This window comes from Stenella coeruleoalba, assembly GCF_951394435.1.
Source record: "Stenella coeruleoalba genome assembly, chromosome: 3".
Classification (NCBI taxonomy): Eukaryota; Metazoa; Chordata; class Mammalia; order Artiodactyla; family Delphinidae; genus Stenella; species Stenella coeruleoalba.
The window spans coordinates 93,908,100-93,923,390 of NC_137148.1; the positions used below are offsets into that span (position 1 = coordinate 93,908,100).

Genomic DNA, 15,291 nt, shown 5'->3' on the forward strand with positions numbered 1-15,291 from the left:
AGGGCCACAACCTTTTCTCGAAACTCCAGGTGCTGAAGACAAACGCAGACGCCGTTTCTCGCCTTCTAGCCACAGGCGAATCCCGGCAGGCCGCGCACCGCGCAGCCTTCGCATTTCCCGACACTTCCCGCCTGTAAACCAATTAGGTGCCTCTCCAGGCACTTTCTCTGAGGCAGCGCGGAAGCCCGCCTCCCCGCAAGGCTTTCAGCTTAGGCGCGGCGCCACCCGGCCCGGCCGAGGGCGCGGTCACCACGCGTCACCGACAGCGCAAGCCTGGGTTTCTAAAGGGCTCCGGGACAGGTGCCTGGCTGAAATCCGGTGCCTTAACATCTCTTCCTCCCCACCAAAGGAAGGATGTTTGAAATGTTCCCGACCTGGGACAACGGCCAGGGACCTGGAAGGAGTGCTGATAACGCCAAGGCTTGGCGAACGGGGGTTCTTTTCCTATTTATCCGCCATAAGGTCGGACTGCTTGCTGAACCCGATCCCACCCTCCTCGCCTATCCACCGTCTGGTCCGACCCTCCCTCTGCGCTCCGCGCCTGGACGGGCGACGTCAACCACTCGATGTCACCACGCTTAGGAGCCCTGGGTGCGTCAAGGAGAGCCCCCTGGCCAATGCCCGACCCTCCTCCCCATCTTCGCAGGCTGAGATCTTGACCCTCGCTGTCCCGAGAGCCCCCGCGGTCGCCCAGCTGGCCAAGTGCCTTTTGGCTCATTTCAGAAATGCCGCGCAATTAAAAAAAAAAAAAGAAAGCGTCTACTTTGCATTCTGCAGCTGCTGGGGCGCCCTGGCTGAGAGCGCTGACCTGGGACTCCAGCCCCGCCCTCCCCGGCGGCTTCAAGGGCCCGGGACGACTACAGCCACAAGCCGAGCAGTGCCTGGAGTGGGGGCCACAGGCTGAGTAGTGCCTGGAGTGGGGGCCCAGTCCGCGGCTCCGCGCGCCCCGGCACTTACCTTGCCTCTGGCTAGCAATTCCATGATGTAGCCAAATTCACTTATGTCCCCCGACTCAGACATGGTTACGACCCTTCGCAAACTCGAGAGGAACCAGGCAGGTGCATCGAATATGTTCTTTTTCTCTCTCTTGCTCTGTTTTTAGTCTGAGTTTTGCCAAGCGCCCCGCCTGTGTGCTGTTAACGAGGAAAAATGAGAAAGCGGGGGGAAAAAGCAAAAAGCGGGGTTGGGTGGGATGAAGGCCATAGAGGGCTCCTGGGCAGCCACGTCTGGCGTTCTTAGCTCCGGGCAGGGCGACGTAACGCAACAAACGAGGGCGTCGGCGGCGGTGGCGACCGTGAAATCCTCACCGGGCGGAGCAGGGCGCGGAGGCCCCGCCTCCTCGGGGATCGCGGCCCGCGCCTCCTGCCAGGGGTCGGAAGGCTGCGGAGACAAACACCTACACAAAAGCTTGTCTGCTCCCGGCGTGGCGCCGCCCCAGCCCGGACACCCACGGGATAGTTAAAGCCGTCCTTTATGCGATGGCTGAGACGGTGGCTGTCTGGGGTTCTCAACGCAAGGACCAGGAAAAATCCTCACCCCACTGTCTGGAGGTGCGAGGGCAGAGAGAATGAATGCAAAGCAGGCACAACAAAGGATCTGGCTGACAGCGCCGGAAAAAAAATAAGTGAGGGCCCAGGAAACGGCAACGCCGCATCTCAAGTCAGCCTTCCTGAAATCCAATAGGTAACAAAGACCAAGCCAGCGCTTCTGAGATGAGAACAAATACCAGGATTGTATTTTAAACACTCTAAGTGTGTAAGGTCGATTGTATCTCTATATCCTCTTGATACTCAACTTTCCTTTAATTTAAAAAAAAAAAAGATTCCTGCCAGCAAGATTCCTGGACATTCTCACTCCTAGTTACGACTAACTCACTTTCCAATTATTTATTTCATTGATTGAGTTAAACATTCAGTGCATGTTTCTCACATTTTATACTTCTTTTAAAAATAGCAGCTCCCCTAGGAGGCTGCAGCTGAAACGGCCTCTTAGTCTTCTCCCTGCTTCTCTCATACCTGACTATCTTTGCTTCTCTTGAGAAGAAAACTTGGCGGAACAAAGTCAGGACTACTCTATTCCTCCACTATAGGCAGTCTCTTATCTTTATTGAAAAGGAGGAAAGTGATAAGGTCATGACCTTTTCTTTAAATAAAAAAAGAGAGAGAAAGAAGAAAAGAAAAGAAATGCCAGCTATGATTAGATTAGACCCAACTATACGATTTACTGCAAGAATGAAACCATTTCCCTTAGGGGTTTTTCTTGTTTGCCTTTTCTTTGGGTCATTTTCTGATTTCTCTTCTCTGGTCCAGAAATCCAAAAGTATATAATGATTTCTTTCTTCTTTTTCCTGCACATAAAGCTCCAATAATGTTGCTCCTTGACTCTTCTTCCACTAGAACTTTGCTCCTTCTTCAGTGTGTTACTTTTCTCTCTAAGTTGGTGCCGATCGCCTCTTAGAGCAAGCAGCAAAAGTTAATGTGTTGGATGTTCACAGTTGGGCTCAGTAGGAGATAAGACAAAATCATAATGCTTCTTGTTTAGAAGCTTCTTGTCCTTCTCAAGTTCTCCAGAACCCTGTGTATGCCCTTTGCTTCCATAAGGAAAACTAAACAGAATTCAAGCAAGGTCTGTAGCATCCATGAATGCATTCCTCCCCAATATTAGCAATACTTGACAGATTGCCAGAAAGAGATATTGCTTTAAAAGAGAGTTTTTCACACCCAGAAAGTATTTGGGCACATAATAAAAATCACGATGTTAGAGCCAAACTAGTCTTAAGTCAGGCATGACAAGCAGGAAGGAGGAAGGGAGAGACAAAGGAACAAAAAAAGCCAAATGTTCCCCCTTAAAAAGCTTACCCCCAAAACCCCATCCAATGACCTCCACTTACATCTCCTGTATGAGAACAAGGACATATGTCCACCCATAATTACAAGGAAGGCTGGGAAGGTGATTATTTTACTCTGGGAACATTGCCACTCTAAACAAAATCAAGGATTTATTAGTGAGGAAGAAGACGAAAGAGATATTGAGTAGGAAACTGTTGGTTTCTGCTACCCCTGGGGTAAGTCCATTCAGTTTCCTGAGTTTCTTTCTTCTTTATTTTCACTTTTTTGCCAGCACCACGCGGCATGTGGGATCTCAGTTCCCCGACCAGGGACTGAACCCGCCAGGGAAGTCCCAGTTTGCTGAGTTTCAATTTTCTCTTCTGTAAAATGACTGGTTTTGAACTAAATGGTCTCTAACCTCTTCCTCCTCTTAATGCTGATGTCTCCAATCTAAGGATCCCTTTACCATCTGGCAGCACTAGCTACTCCTCTTTTCCCTGAATAAGTTGCTATTATAAAAGGTCTGTCCACCCGATCACTTGCTATTAGGAAATACTCCAGGCAAAATATGCTTAACAGTTGCCTGGATTCCCACCCAAGGCCAAGATGGGGCTGGGGGCAAGGGTCTTAGAATCAGCTGCTGTAGTGGCAAGAAGTGGAACTGCCCATAAGAGTCCAGATTGGTGCCCACAAGTTGGACACTGAACATTTACTCAGATGCCTGGTGGTATTTACCACTCTTTATTTAGTCACTGAGTGAATAGCACTATGGAACATTAAGAACCTTTCAAAGATGACAGGCATACAAAATGAAGACTGCATTAACATTTCCCTTGAAATTCTCTGTACAGACTTCAAAGACACAGGATCAGTCAGTAGGTGCCAAACAAAATTTGCTTTATTATTTCTCTTACTTCAAAGAACAAAATAAGATTAATATCATACAGACTAATATCTAACTTCATTCCCCATAGAAACCAAAATTAAGAAAAAAGTTAATTCACATTTCTCAAAAATAATAAAAGTAGCATGACAGATGCTGCTTCACAGGGAACTTCCCCACCTAAAAGAAAGATATTTAATAGAGGGATTACGTGATGTGTGAATTTTTCACACTGAGAAGTCTAGCAATATTAAAGAGTCCCTCGCTGTGGGAAATCTAATTGTCAGTTTCCATCTAATGGAGAAAACTTTTCAATATAACTGCTTAATTGCCATGTGGATTCCTGAAATGACTAACCTATAGAGAGCCACAGCTTTTGGCTTCATTTTCATCCATGACACCCTATTTTCTCCTCCTTATAGTAAACAACATAACACAATAGTTTTAACAAATAACACAAAAAATACACATTCCAAGTTTTTCTTAGCTGTGGACACAAATAAATAATTGTACAAATTTAGAAGTTGAAATCTATGATGATGAATGTTTAGCAGTTTAAGAGTTAGAGACTAGAATTAGTAATATAAAAATATCCTGGTTTTAATAAACCCGCATATTTACTTCAACAGTCTTTATTTCAGAAGTGGAAACATACAATGTAGCTTTCTGACACAAATGCATCCTAGCACCTATACCTAGAAAAGTCATTTAAAAAATCAAAATTTTTAACAGCTTTATTGAGGTATGATTTACTTACCATAAAATTCACCAATTGTAAGTGTACAGTTTAGTAATTTTTATTAAATTATGGAGTTATGCAATCATCTCATAATCCAGTTCTAAAACATTGGAATATTTCTCCATTTATTTAGATTTTCTCTAATTTCTTTTAGTTGTGCTCTATAGTGTTCAGATATATTGCACTGCTTTTGTTAAATGCATTGCTAAGTATCATTATTGTGAATGAACTTGATTTCTTAATTTCATTTTTGGGTTGTTTATTGCTTGTACAGAGAAATACAACTAATAATTGCATAATAAACTGTATCTTGCAATGTTGTAAAATTCATTAATCCCTAATTAAAGAAAGTTTTACTTTTTCCTTTCCAGTCTGTATGCCTTTATTTTTCTTGCCTTATAACTCTAGTTAGAACCTCCATTATAATACTGAATAAAAGTGACAGGAGTTGACATCCTTGCCTCATTCCAATAGTAGCAGAGAAACAGTCCATCTTTAACCATTAAATATTGGTTTAACTACATTCCATAAATTTTGACACATTGTGGGTTTGTTTTTATTCATTTAGAAATATTTTCTAATTTTTCCTTGTGACAGGCTATCTAGAAATAATTTCCAAATTATTCCAAATTTCTAAATAATTTAGTTTTCCCATATTTCTTCCTGTTGATTTCTAATCTAATTCAGTTTTAAACAAATACCATTTTTAAAAATTATTTCAATGTTTTTAAAATATATCAAGGCTTTTTTATGGGCTAACATGGGAGTTAGCAAACCTTCTCTTACTGGGTGAGATGTTAGTTAAACATTTAACACTTGCAGCAATACAGTCTTTTTGATGAAAGCACAGTCAACAATAGATAAACAAGGGGGTGAGGCTATGTTCCAATAAACATTTATTTCCAAAACTAGGCAACTGAATAAGCACATGAAAAGGTGCTCAACCATCATTAGTCATTAGGGAAATGCAACCCAATACCACTTCATACCTACTGGGATGCTTATAATTTAAAAGAAATGGAAAATAAGTCTTCGTGATGATGTGGAGAAATTGGAAGCCTTGTACATAGCTGATGGGAATATAAAATGATGCAGTGCGAAACAGTTTAGTGGTACCTGAAGAAGTTAAACATAAGACTACCAGCAATTCCACTTCTAGGTAGATACTCAAAAGAACTGGAAGCAGGGACTCAAAGAGATACTTGTTTGTACACAAGTGTTCACTGCTGCATTTTTCACAATAAACAAAAGATATAAACAACCCAAGTGTTGATCAACACATGATTGGATAAACAAAATGTAGTATATACATATAATGGAATTTTTTTTTCTACAATATGGAATGAACTTCTGATATATGGTACAATATGGATAGACCTTGAAAATATTAGGCTAAGTGAAATAAGCTAGACACAGAAGGACAAATGCTATATAATTTTACTTATATAAAATGTCTAGGATAGGCAAATTCATAGGGACAGAAAGTAGATTAGACAGACCAGAGGGAGAGGGGAATGGGGAGCTACTGTTTAATGGGTACAGAGATTATGTTGTGGATGATGAAAAATTTGGGGTATAGTTAATGGTGATGGTTGCACAACATTACAAATGTAAATAATGCCACTGAACTGCACACTTAAAGATGGTTTTAAAAAATTAAGTGTCTGGCTCTTGAGTTGTAGTTTACTGATTGTTTCCTAAAATATTATCTGTTTTGGGTAATATTCCATGTATGCTTAAAAGGCATGTGTATTCTTCTGTTGGGTGCAGCGTTCCAGGAATCAGCTAGGTAAAGTTGGTTTTCCATGTCTTAGGTCTTTGTTCTTCTTCTGTTCCTCCTCTACTATATTCTTTTGTGTTAAACTTTTTTTAGTGAACCTATTTCATTCTTCTGTTGATTTTAACAAAATTACTACTTCTTAATAGTTACTCTAGGAATTATGATATAAATATTAACTGAGCACAATCTACTTTGGGTTAATACTGACTTAATACCAGTAAAATACAGCAACTTAACAATGTAGTTCCAATTCTCCTCCCTCCACTGCCATACATATTATGTATGTATAACACCTATGTATGTTATAAACCCAAGAATACATTCTTATAATTACTGCTTTACACAACCTAAGACAAGATTGCTGTGTTTTTAAAGAAATTGAGAGGAGGAAAAAATATATGTACACAATTTATTTATTCACAGTTTATCATTTCTGGTACCTATCATTTCCTGCTATCTGTAGTCATTTCCTTTCATTCTGAAGACCTCCTTTAGTATATTTGTAAGACAATGTGTTAGCAATGTTTCTTCAGTCTTTTAATTAATCTGTAAATCCAAAATAATCACAATAAAATTACTTTCAGGATTTTCTAGAAACATGTCAAGTTACTTCTAAAATTAATTCGAAAGACCAGTGGGTACGACTCTGCACTCCCAATGCAGGGGGCCTGGGTTTGATCTGTGGTCAGGGAACTAGATCCCACATGCATGCTGCAACTAAGAGTTTGCATGCCACAACAAAGAAGTCCGCATGCCACAACTAAACATGCCACAACAAAGATCCCACGTGCCACAACTAAGACCCGGTGCAGCCAAAATAAGTAAATAAATAATTTTTTTTAAAAAAGAGAGAAATGCACAAGATTGGCCAAGACAATTTATAAAAGTACAATGCTGTAGCAAATACAAAAATGAAGCCATAATAATTAGAACAACTGGTATAAGAATAGACGAGTAGATCAATAACAGAATAGAAAATCCAGATTAAAACTTATGATTAGATTTTACATGATTTCTGTTGATTTACTAAGTAATAAAGGTGATATTTCAAATCAGTGATGAAAGGGAGGAGGTCAAGATGGCAGAGTAGGAGGATGTGGAACTCACCTTCCCCCACGAACACATCAAAAATACAACTACATGTAGAACAATTCTCACTGAAAACTAACTGGAGACTGGCAGAAGGACTGCTGTACAACCAAGCCTGTAAGAAAGCTACACACAGAATCAGGTAGAAAGGGAAGAGAAAGAATCAGGTTGGGACCTGCACTCCTGGGAGAGGTCTCAGAGGAAAAAGGAGATTACACAGGTGGAGACTTGCCCTGGGAGTGAGTGCTTCAAGCCACATATTGGGCGCCTTGGCCCTGCGGTCCAACACAGGAAAGACAAGCCCCGTTGCCTGGTTGGAGGGCTGGTGGCACTAACAGGAGGGCTGTGGGAAGCCTGGACTCCACTTGTGAAGAGTGCACGAACACTTGCTCTTGAAGCAGGGCAGAGACAGTGGATTGAGATGGCATACCACTGCCCCTGCATGTACCCCAGCCTGAGATGAGTGATAGCTCCAGCCACTTGCATCATGACACAGCTCTAGACTAGGGCAAAGTCTGCCAAGGCCCAAGGAGAGAGCTCTGCAGTGAGACAAAAATGTGGCTGATGTGACGTCTGAGCAGGGTGGGGGCAGCCATTACTGGTGCTTACATAGGCAGCATATCAGAAGCAGCCTGGGTCTCTGACCCCAGCCAGACTGCCACAGGCCATACCCTGACTCATGCCAAGTGCCCACACTAGCCCCTCTTGCTCCAGCACTGCTTCCCTCTGGGGTGAGGGTACTGGTGCTGGGAGGGGCGAGAGCACACACTTAAAGGGAACAGAACCAGCTCAGACCCAACTCTCAAGATTTCTGTTCCAGTAACTTGGGACCAACCCCGCCCCTGATAGGGTGATGATGGTCACAGAAAAGACGGGAAGACCTAGCTCACACCTGGCTCCAGCCCTAGCCGCTCCATCTCAAGCCTCACCTCCTACCATGGTGATAGCTACCAGCACACCCTGGGGAAAGATGTGACTCATGATCACATGAGATTCAGCTCCCCCCACCAAAGCCACTGGGCACACACAGACTGAGTGAGGATGCTCCCACATAAGGACACTCCTTCAAGACCACAATAGGTAACTGTCTCACCCAATTTCAGAGTGACAAAGTCAAACAAAATGAGAAGACAAAGGAGTTTGTCCCAATTGAAAGAGCAAGAGAAAACCCCTGGGAAAAAACAAAAAATGAAACAGAAATAAACAATTTACCAGACAAAGAATTCAAAGAATTAGGAATAAAAATGCTAACTGAAGTATGGAAAAGGATAGATGAACACAATGAGAATTTTAACTAGGAACTAGAAAACATGAAGAAGTATCGGTCAGAGCTGAAGAATACAATAACTGAAATGAAAAACATACTAAAAGGAATTAACAGCAGACTAGGTGATACAGAAGAACTCATAAGTGATCTGGAAGACAGAATAATGGAAATCACCCAATCAACCACCAAAAGGAAAAACAAATAAAAAAAATGAGAACAGTTTAAGAGGTCCCTGGAACAACATCAAGTGTACCAACAATTGCATTATAGGGGTCCCAGAAGGAGAAGAGAAAGGGAGGGAATTGAAAATGTATTTGACGAAACTATGGCTGAAAACTCCCCAAACCTGAAGAAGGAAAAAAATATCCAGGTATAGGAAACGGTGTCCCAAACTAGATGAACTCAACAGACCCACACCAAGACATATCATAATTAAAATGGCAAAAGTAAAAGAAAAGAGAGAATTCTAAAGGCAGCAAGAGAAAAAGAAAGAATCACATACAAGGGAAACTCCAAAAGGCTATCAGCTGATTTTTCGGCAGAAACGTTGCAGACCAGAAGGGAGTGGCATGATGTATTCAAAGAACTGAAAGGGAAAAATCTGCAACCTAGGATACCTTACCCAGCAAGATTATTAATTAGAATTGAAGGAGTGATAAAGAACTTCTCAGACAAGCAAAAACTAAAAGAGTTCATCAATGCTAAACCTACTCTAAAAGAAGTCTTAAAGGGTCTTCTATAGGAAAGGCAAATACATAGTAAAGGCTGAAGATCAACCACTTAAATAAGCTAGTATGAAAATTAAAAGCCAAAAAAATTATAAAATCAACTATAACTATAATAATTATTAAAAATATAAACATGAAATTGTTAAATACGACATCAAAAACACAAAATGTTGGGGAGGGGAGTAAAAAAATGTAGATCTTTTAGAATGTTTGAACATGAAGGACTACTTGTTTGAAACAAGTAGACATAGTTATAGGTCAACATATATGAACCTCATGGTAACCACAAATCAAAAACCTACAACAGATACATAAAAACAGAGAGAAAGGAACACCAGCACACCACTGAAGAAAATCATTGAAACACAAAAGAAGAAACTAAAAGAAGAAAAAGAGAAGAAATACAGAAACAACCAGAAAGCAAGTAACAAAACAGCAATAAGTATGTAGCTATCGATAATTACTTTAAATATCAATGGACTAAATGCTCCAATCAAAAGATATTAGGTGGCTGATTGGATAAAAAAACAAGACCCATTTATATGCTGCTTGCAAGAGACTTACTTCAGAGCTAAATACATACACAGACTGAAAGTGAGGGGATGGAAAAAGATATTTCATGCAAATGGAAATGACAAGAAAGCAGGGGTAGCAATACTCATACCAGACTTTAAAACAAAGTTTATAACAAAAGAAAAGGAAGGGCATTAGGGATCAATACAAAAAGAGGATATTACACTTGTTAACATATATGCACCTAGTACAGGAGCACCTAAATATGTAAAGCAAATATTAACAGACATAAAGGGAGAAAGTGACAATAATCCAATAACAGTGGACTATTAACACCCCACTTATATCAATGGTCAGATCATCCAGACGGAAACAGTGGTCTTGATACAATAGAACAGTTGGGCTTAAGAGATATCTATCAGACATTCCATCCCCAAACGGCAGAATACACATTCTTTCAAAGTGCATATGGAACATTCTCCAGGATGGATCACATGCTAGGCCACAAAACAAGTCTCAACAAATTTAAGGTGAGAGAAATTATATCAAGCATTTTTTCAGACCACAACAGTCTTAAACTAGAAATCAATTACAGGGAGAAAAATGGAGAAAGCACAAACACCTGGAGACCAAACAACATGCTACTAAAAAAACCAATGGAACAATGAAGAAATCAAAGAGGAAATCCGAAAATGCCCCAAGACAAATGAAAATGGAAACACAATTTTCTAAAATCTATGGGATACAGTAAAAGCACTTCTAAGAGGGAAGTTTATAGTGACACGGGCCTACCTCAAGAAATACCAAGAATCTCAAATAAACAGCCTAACCTAATTACAAAAAGAAGAACAAAGTCCAAAGTCAGCAGAAGGGAGGAAATAATAAAGATAAGAGAGGAAATAAATAAAATAGAGAACAACAACAACAAAAAAAACAATTGAAAAGACCAATGAAATCAAGAACTGGTTTTGTGAAAGGATAAACAAAATTAATAAACCTTTAGCCAGGCTCATTAAGAAAAAGAGAGGATCCAAATAAACAAAATAAGAAATGAAAGAGGAGAAATAACAACAGATATCACAGAGATACAAAGAACTATGAGAGAATACTACAAACAGCTGTATGTCCAAAAACTGGAAAACCTAGAAGAAACACATGAAATGAACACATTTCTAGAAACATTCAGTTCCGAGACTGAATCAGAAAGAAAAAGAAATAGACAATCTGAACAGACAGATCATTAGTAGTGAAAATGAATTTGTAATTAAGAAAAAAAATCCCAGCAAACAAAAGCCAGGACCCGACAAGTTCATAGGGGAATTCTATCAAACATATAAAGAAGAGCTAATGCCCATCCTTCTCAAACTATTCCAAAAAATTAAAGAGGATGGAACACTCCTAAATTCATTCTACAAGGTCACCATTACTCAATAGCAAAACCAGACAAAAATGCTACCAAAAAAAAATTTACAAGCCAATATCTCCGATGAATAGAGATGCAATAATTCTCAACAAAATATTAGCAAACCAAATTCAGCAATATATAAAAAGGATCAAACACCATGATCCCACCAGAAAACTACTAGAGCTCATCAAGGAATTCAGTAAAGCTGCAGGATACAAAACTGATATACAGAAATCTATTGCTATTCTATACACTAAAAATGAACTATCAGAAAGAGAAAGCAAGAAAAAAATCTCATTTAAAATAGCATCAAAAAGAATAAAATACCTAGGAATAAACTTAACCAAGGAGATGAAAGACCTAAACTCTGAAAACTATAAAACACTGATGAAGGAAATTGAAGATGACACAGAGAAATGGAAAGATATCCCATGTTCTTGGATTGGAAGATTAATGTTGTTAAAATGTCCATTCTACCCAAACCAATCTACAGACTTAATGTAATCCCTATCAAAATACCCATGACATTTTTCGTGAAAGAAAAATATCTCTTTCATAGATGCCACTAATCTCATTCTTGAGGTCCTATCTTCTAATACCAAAGGTCCTATCTTCTAATACCATCACACTGGGGTTTAGGATTTCAATATAAGAAGTTTTGAGGGGACACATACATTCAGTCTAAGGCTGAAGATTTTGTCTATTGATCTTGTTTCTGGTCACATTGTTGGGCTCTGTTACTATTTCTAATAGTTTGTTAGTTGATTCTCCTGGAATTAAAAAAAAATTATCTGAATACACATAGGTCATTTTTCTTATTTGTTGCCAATATTTAGAGATTTTTCTTATTTTGTTATAACTTTCATTATAATGTTGGATAGCAGAAATGAAAACAATCATTCTAGATTTATTTCTGACTTTAATGGAAACCATTCAAATAATTCACCTTTGTAGCTGAGGATCTTGGGGGTTGAGGATTTGGAGTTAATAACACCCTTTATTGGGTTAAGAAGGTTTTTTCTATTCCTACTATGCTAAAAAGAATTTTTTATTAGATATACATGTTGAAATTTATCAAATTCTTTTATCTATTTATATGACTGTATGATTTTCATTTTTAATCTAGTAATAGAGTGAATTATATTAATTTTTTTCCAGTGTTGAACCTCATCTGGGATAAATCCTGCTTGGTTATGATACATAAATCTATTAATACATTACTCAATCTGATGTACCAACATGTTCTTCAGCATTTTTGCTTTAATGTCCACATTTGTCCCAACTGGTCACTTTCTGGTGGCCTAGGATTCTTCCTGTTCCCTTTATCTGCCCTGAGTCAGTAGCACATTTGAAGTCATTTCCATTTTTAGGTAGTAGCTTTTCTCTGTTAACATTATTCCATCTGCTTTGCATATTTCAGGATTCCTTATGATAATTTCTGGCCCGCCCAGCGTATTCATTTCTGTTTTCTAGTACTATTATGCATTTTTTAAAAAAACAAAAAAGATCTGTCATTTCCACGAATTTGGAATGGGAGGGACAGAAGCCTTTGCATGGCTCTATCTTCTATCTTGTTCAAAATTCAAAATTGATGCCATTTTTATTTTTTATTATTATTATTTTTTTGCGGTACGCGGGCCATTGTTGTGGCCTCTCCCGTTGCAGAGCACCGGCTCCGGATGTGCAGGCTCAGTGGCCATGGCTCACGGGCCCAGCCACTCCGCGGCATGTGGGATCTTCCCAGACCAGGGCACGAACCCATGTCCCCTGCATCGGCAGGCGGACTCTCAACCACTGCGCCACCAGGGAAGCCCTGATGCCATTTTTAGATTCTTGCTGGAACTTGATTATTTCTGATACTTTCCAATCAGTTTAAATATCACCAGAAAACTAAGCACATCTACCTAACATTTTCTTCCCTTTCCATAATATGCTTTTTGGTTTAATTCCATAAAATGTTAACTGTTAGGAAGAAAGGCAGTAATACATTAGCCAGAGTTGTCTGTTATGGAGATATGTCACAATATACCTTTCCTACGTGACTTTTCAACACCCATTTGGGATAATTTTTTTTTTTTTTTACCATACAAATGCTATGGTTTATTTTCAGTATAGATCTGTATTAACCCTGAGAATGTGGGGCAATAGATCTCCATTTTTTTTTTCTTTAAGTCACAGCTACCTGAGATTTTATTTTTTTTATTTTTGGGGATAAATTCTTTAAATTTCTTCTTAGAATGAACCAACTTGGTCAGCTACCAACATTTGTTTTCTCCTCTGCATCAGAATAAGGATTTTTTTTTTCTCCAAATGAAATGCTGGTTACCTCAGCAACATTAAGAAGAGTTTTCTTTTTAAGTCCCCTTTCCCTTGAGGTGAAAAAGATATTGTACTTTCTAGCAGTTTCTTTTCTTCAGAAGTTTATCACAGACAATCTTCGGCCCAAACAGGGGGGCAAACTGCTTTGGGGTGGTTTGTTTAAGGACAGAGGATCAATTCTTGTCTCAGAGTTTCCCAAATTGCAAAGTTGGAACTGCGTGCACATATCCTAAATTCGTCCTCAGAGGACACTGTTATTTCTCTAGCAAGCAAGACTTGGCCCAGGAGGAAGCCTAGGATGGCCAACTCAGGCTATCTTAGGAGACTGCGGTCGTACAAGACATGCTGCTGAGCAGAGACTGCACTGCCTGCATCCCACGTCCATTCCCTGAGTCTTGATATGTATACCAACAACATTCATTCATTCATTAAATATGACTGACCGCCTACTGTGTGCCTGGCAGTGTTCTGGCAGTGCAGATTCAGCAGTGAACAAGATAAACAAGATTCTTAAAATATAAATGTCCTTTTAATACCATGCTGTGTTTTGAAAGCTTCAATTTTGTATTAGATTTTTTGATGCTGAGGTAATATGATCTTGGTAGGGAGGGCAGAACCTTTTTTTCCTGCAAGGTACACTGTGAAATGATATACCATTTCTTTCCTAGGAAATGAGATATGCAAAGAGATCATTGGTTTGTTTGTCATTAGATATGCTAGAACTATATTGGATAACCAGGTTTCTCTTAACTAAGGTCCTAACCACTAACCCCACCCCTATCCCCCAACCTGCTCACATTGGGGCATAATTCTTTGGCGGATGACACCTTCTATAGGTACGGGGAAGGGAGGGTTAAGAGAGAAAACTGCCTCTGATCAATACAGCTGCATCATCATCATAAATAATTTAACCACATACTCCGTTTTTAGTTTCTTTGATCTGCTTCTATCATGATGCCTGGTTGTGTTACTGCCACAGAAGTTTGCTCTTTGCGAGGCTAAAGAATCTCCTTGCAGGACCTCAGTCATCCTCCTGGGGCAAAGGTCCACTTTGTATTATTCCTCCTGCCTCATAGCTCAGCATCGATGGTTTTTAACCATCCTGAAGGATCCTGAGTGCATTGTTGCTTTGAGATGTTATAAGCCAGGGATAAAGGAAGTTACTTATTAGTGTTGGGAATAAGATAAATGGGCTGGTTCTCACGACCATCTTCCTCTAATTCCTTGTTTATTTTAGAGGGTTGTTTGTTTTGTGAGAGTTAGGGGAGTAACGATATAGGAGGAAGGAGAAGGGATCATTTTCAGCACCTCATATTCAGATCTGGTATTGGTTTTGGCGTTAGTGAGTGAGGAGATGGGGGTGTATTCTGAGGAAGAAATTAGTGTAAGATTATCATATAGCAGAGTTTATTGGCTCTGGCAAAAGTGATAAAGTGTGTCTTTGTTTTATTTTGCCACAAAGACATATTTTTAAAATCTCCTTCTTGTGTCACTGGTCCTCAACAAAGAACACAGCTCATATCTCCATTAATTTGAAGTTAAAAATGTTAACAACATCAATATTGGCCACTGACTTATTGCTTAATCTAAGTATTTGCTAGGGCTTCGAGCACTGCTGTTCTATTACAGAGGGGAGAAATATCTGGGAAGGAATTTGCAAAGTAGAAGAAAATGCTAAGAAAGGGATTCTATAAGCATCGTACTATAAAAATAGTGTCGACTTTGAGCAGTAGGAAGGAC

General features: G+C 39.6%; 1 protein-coding gene across 1 annotated transcript in view; it reads right to left on the reverse strand.

Annotated features, from left to right (window-relative positions):
• The window catches only part of TRIM36 (tripartite motif containing 36), a 53,356-nt gene extending 52,162 nt beyond the window's left edge, over window positions 1-1,194 (reverse strand). The window contains exon 1 of the mRNA XM_079916021.1: window positions 958-1,194. Coding sequence (XP_079772147.1) covers window positions 958-1,020 — 63 coding nt within the window. The 5' untranslated portion in view covers window positions 1,021-1,194. The remainder of the gene's footprint in view (window positions 1-957) is intronic.
• Window positions 1,195-15,291: the final 14,097 nt, after the last annotated feature.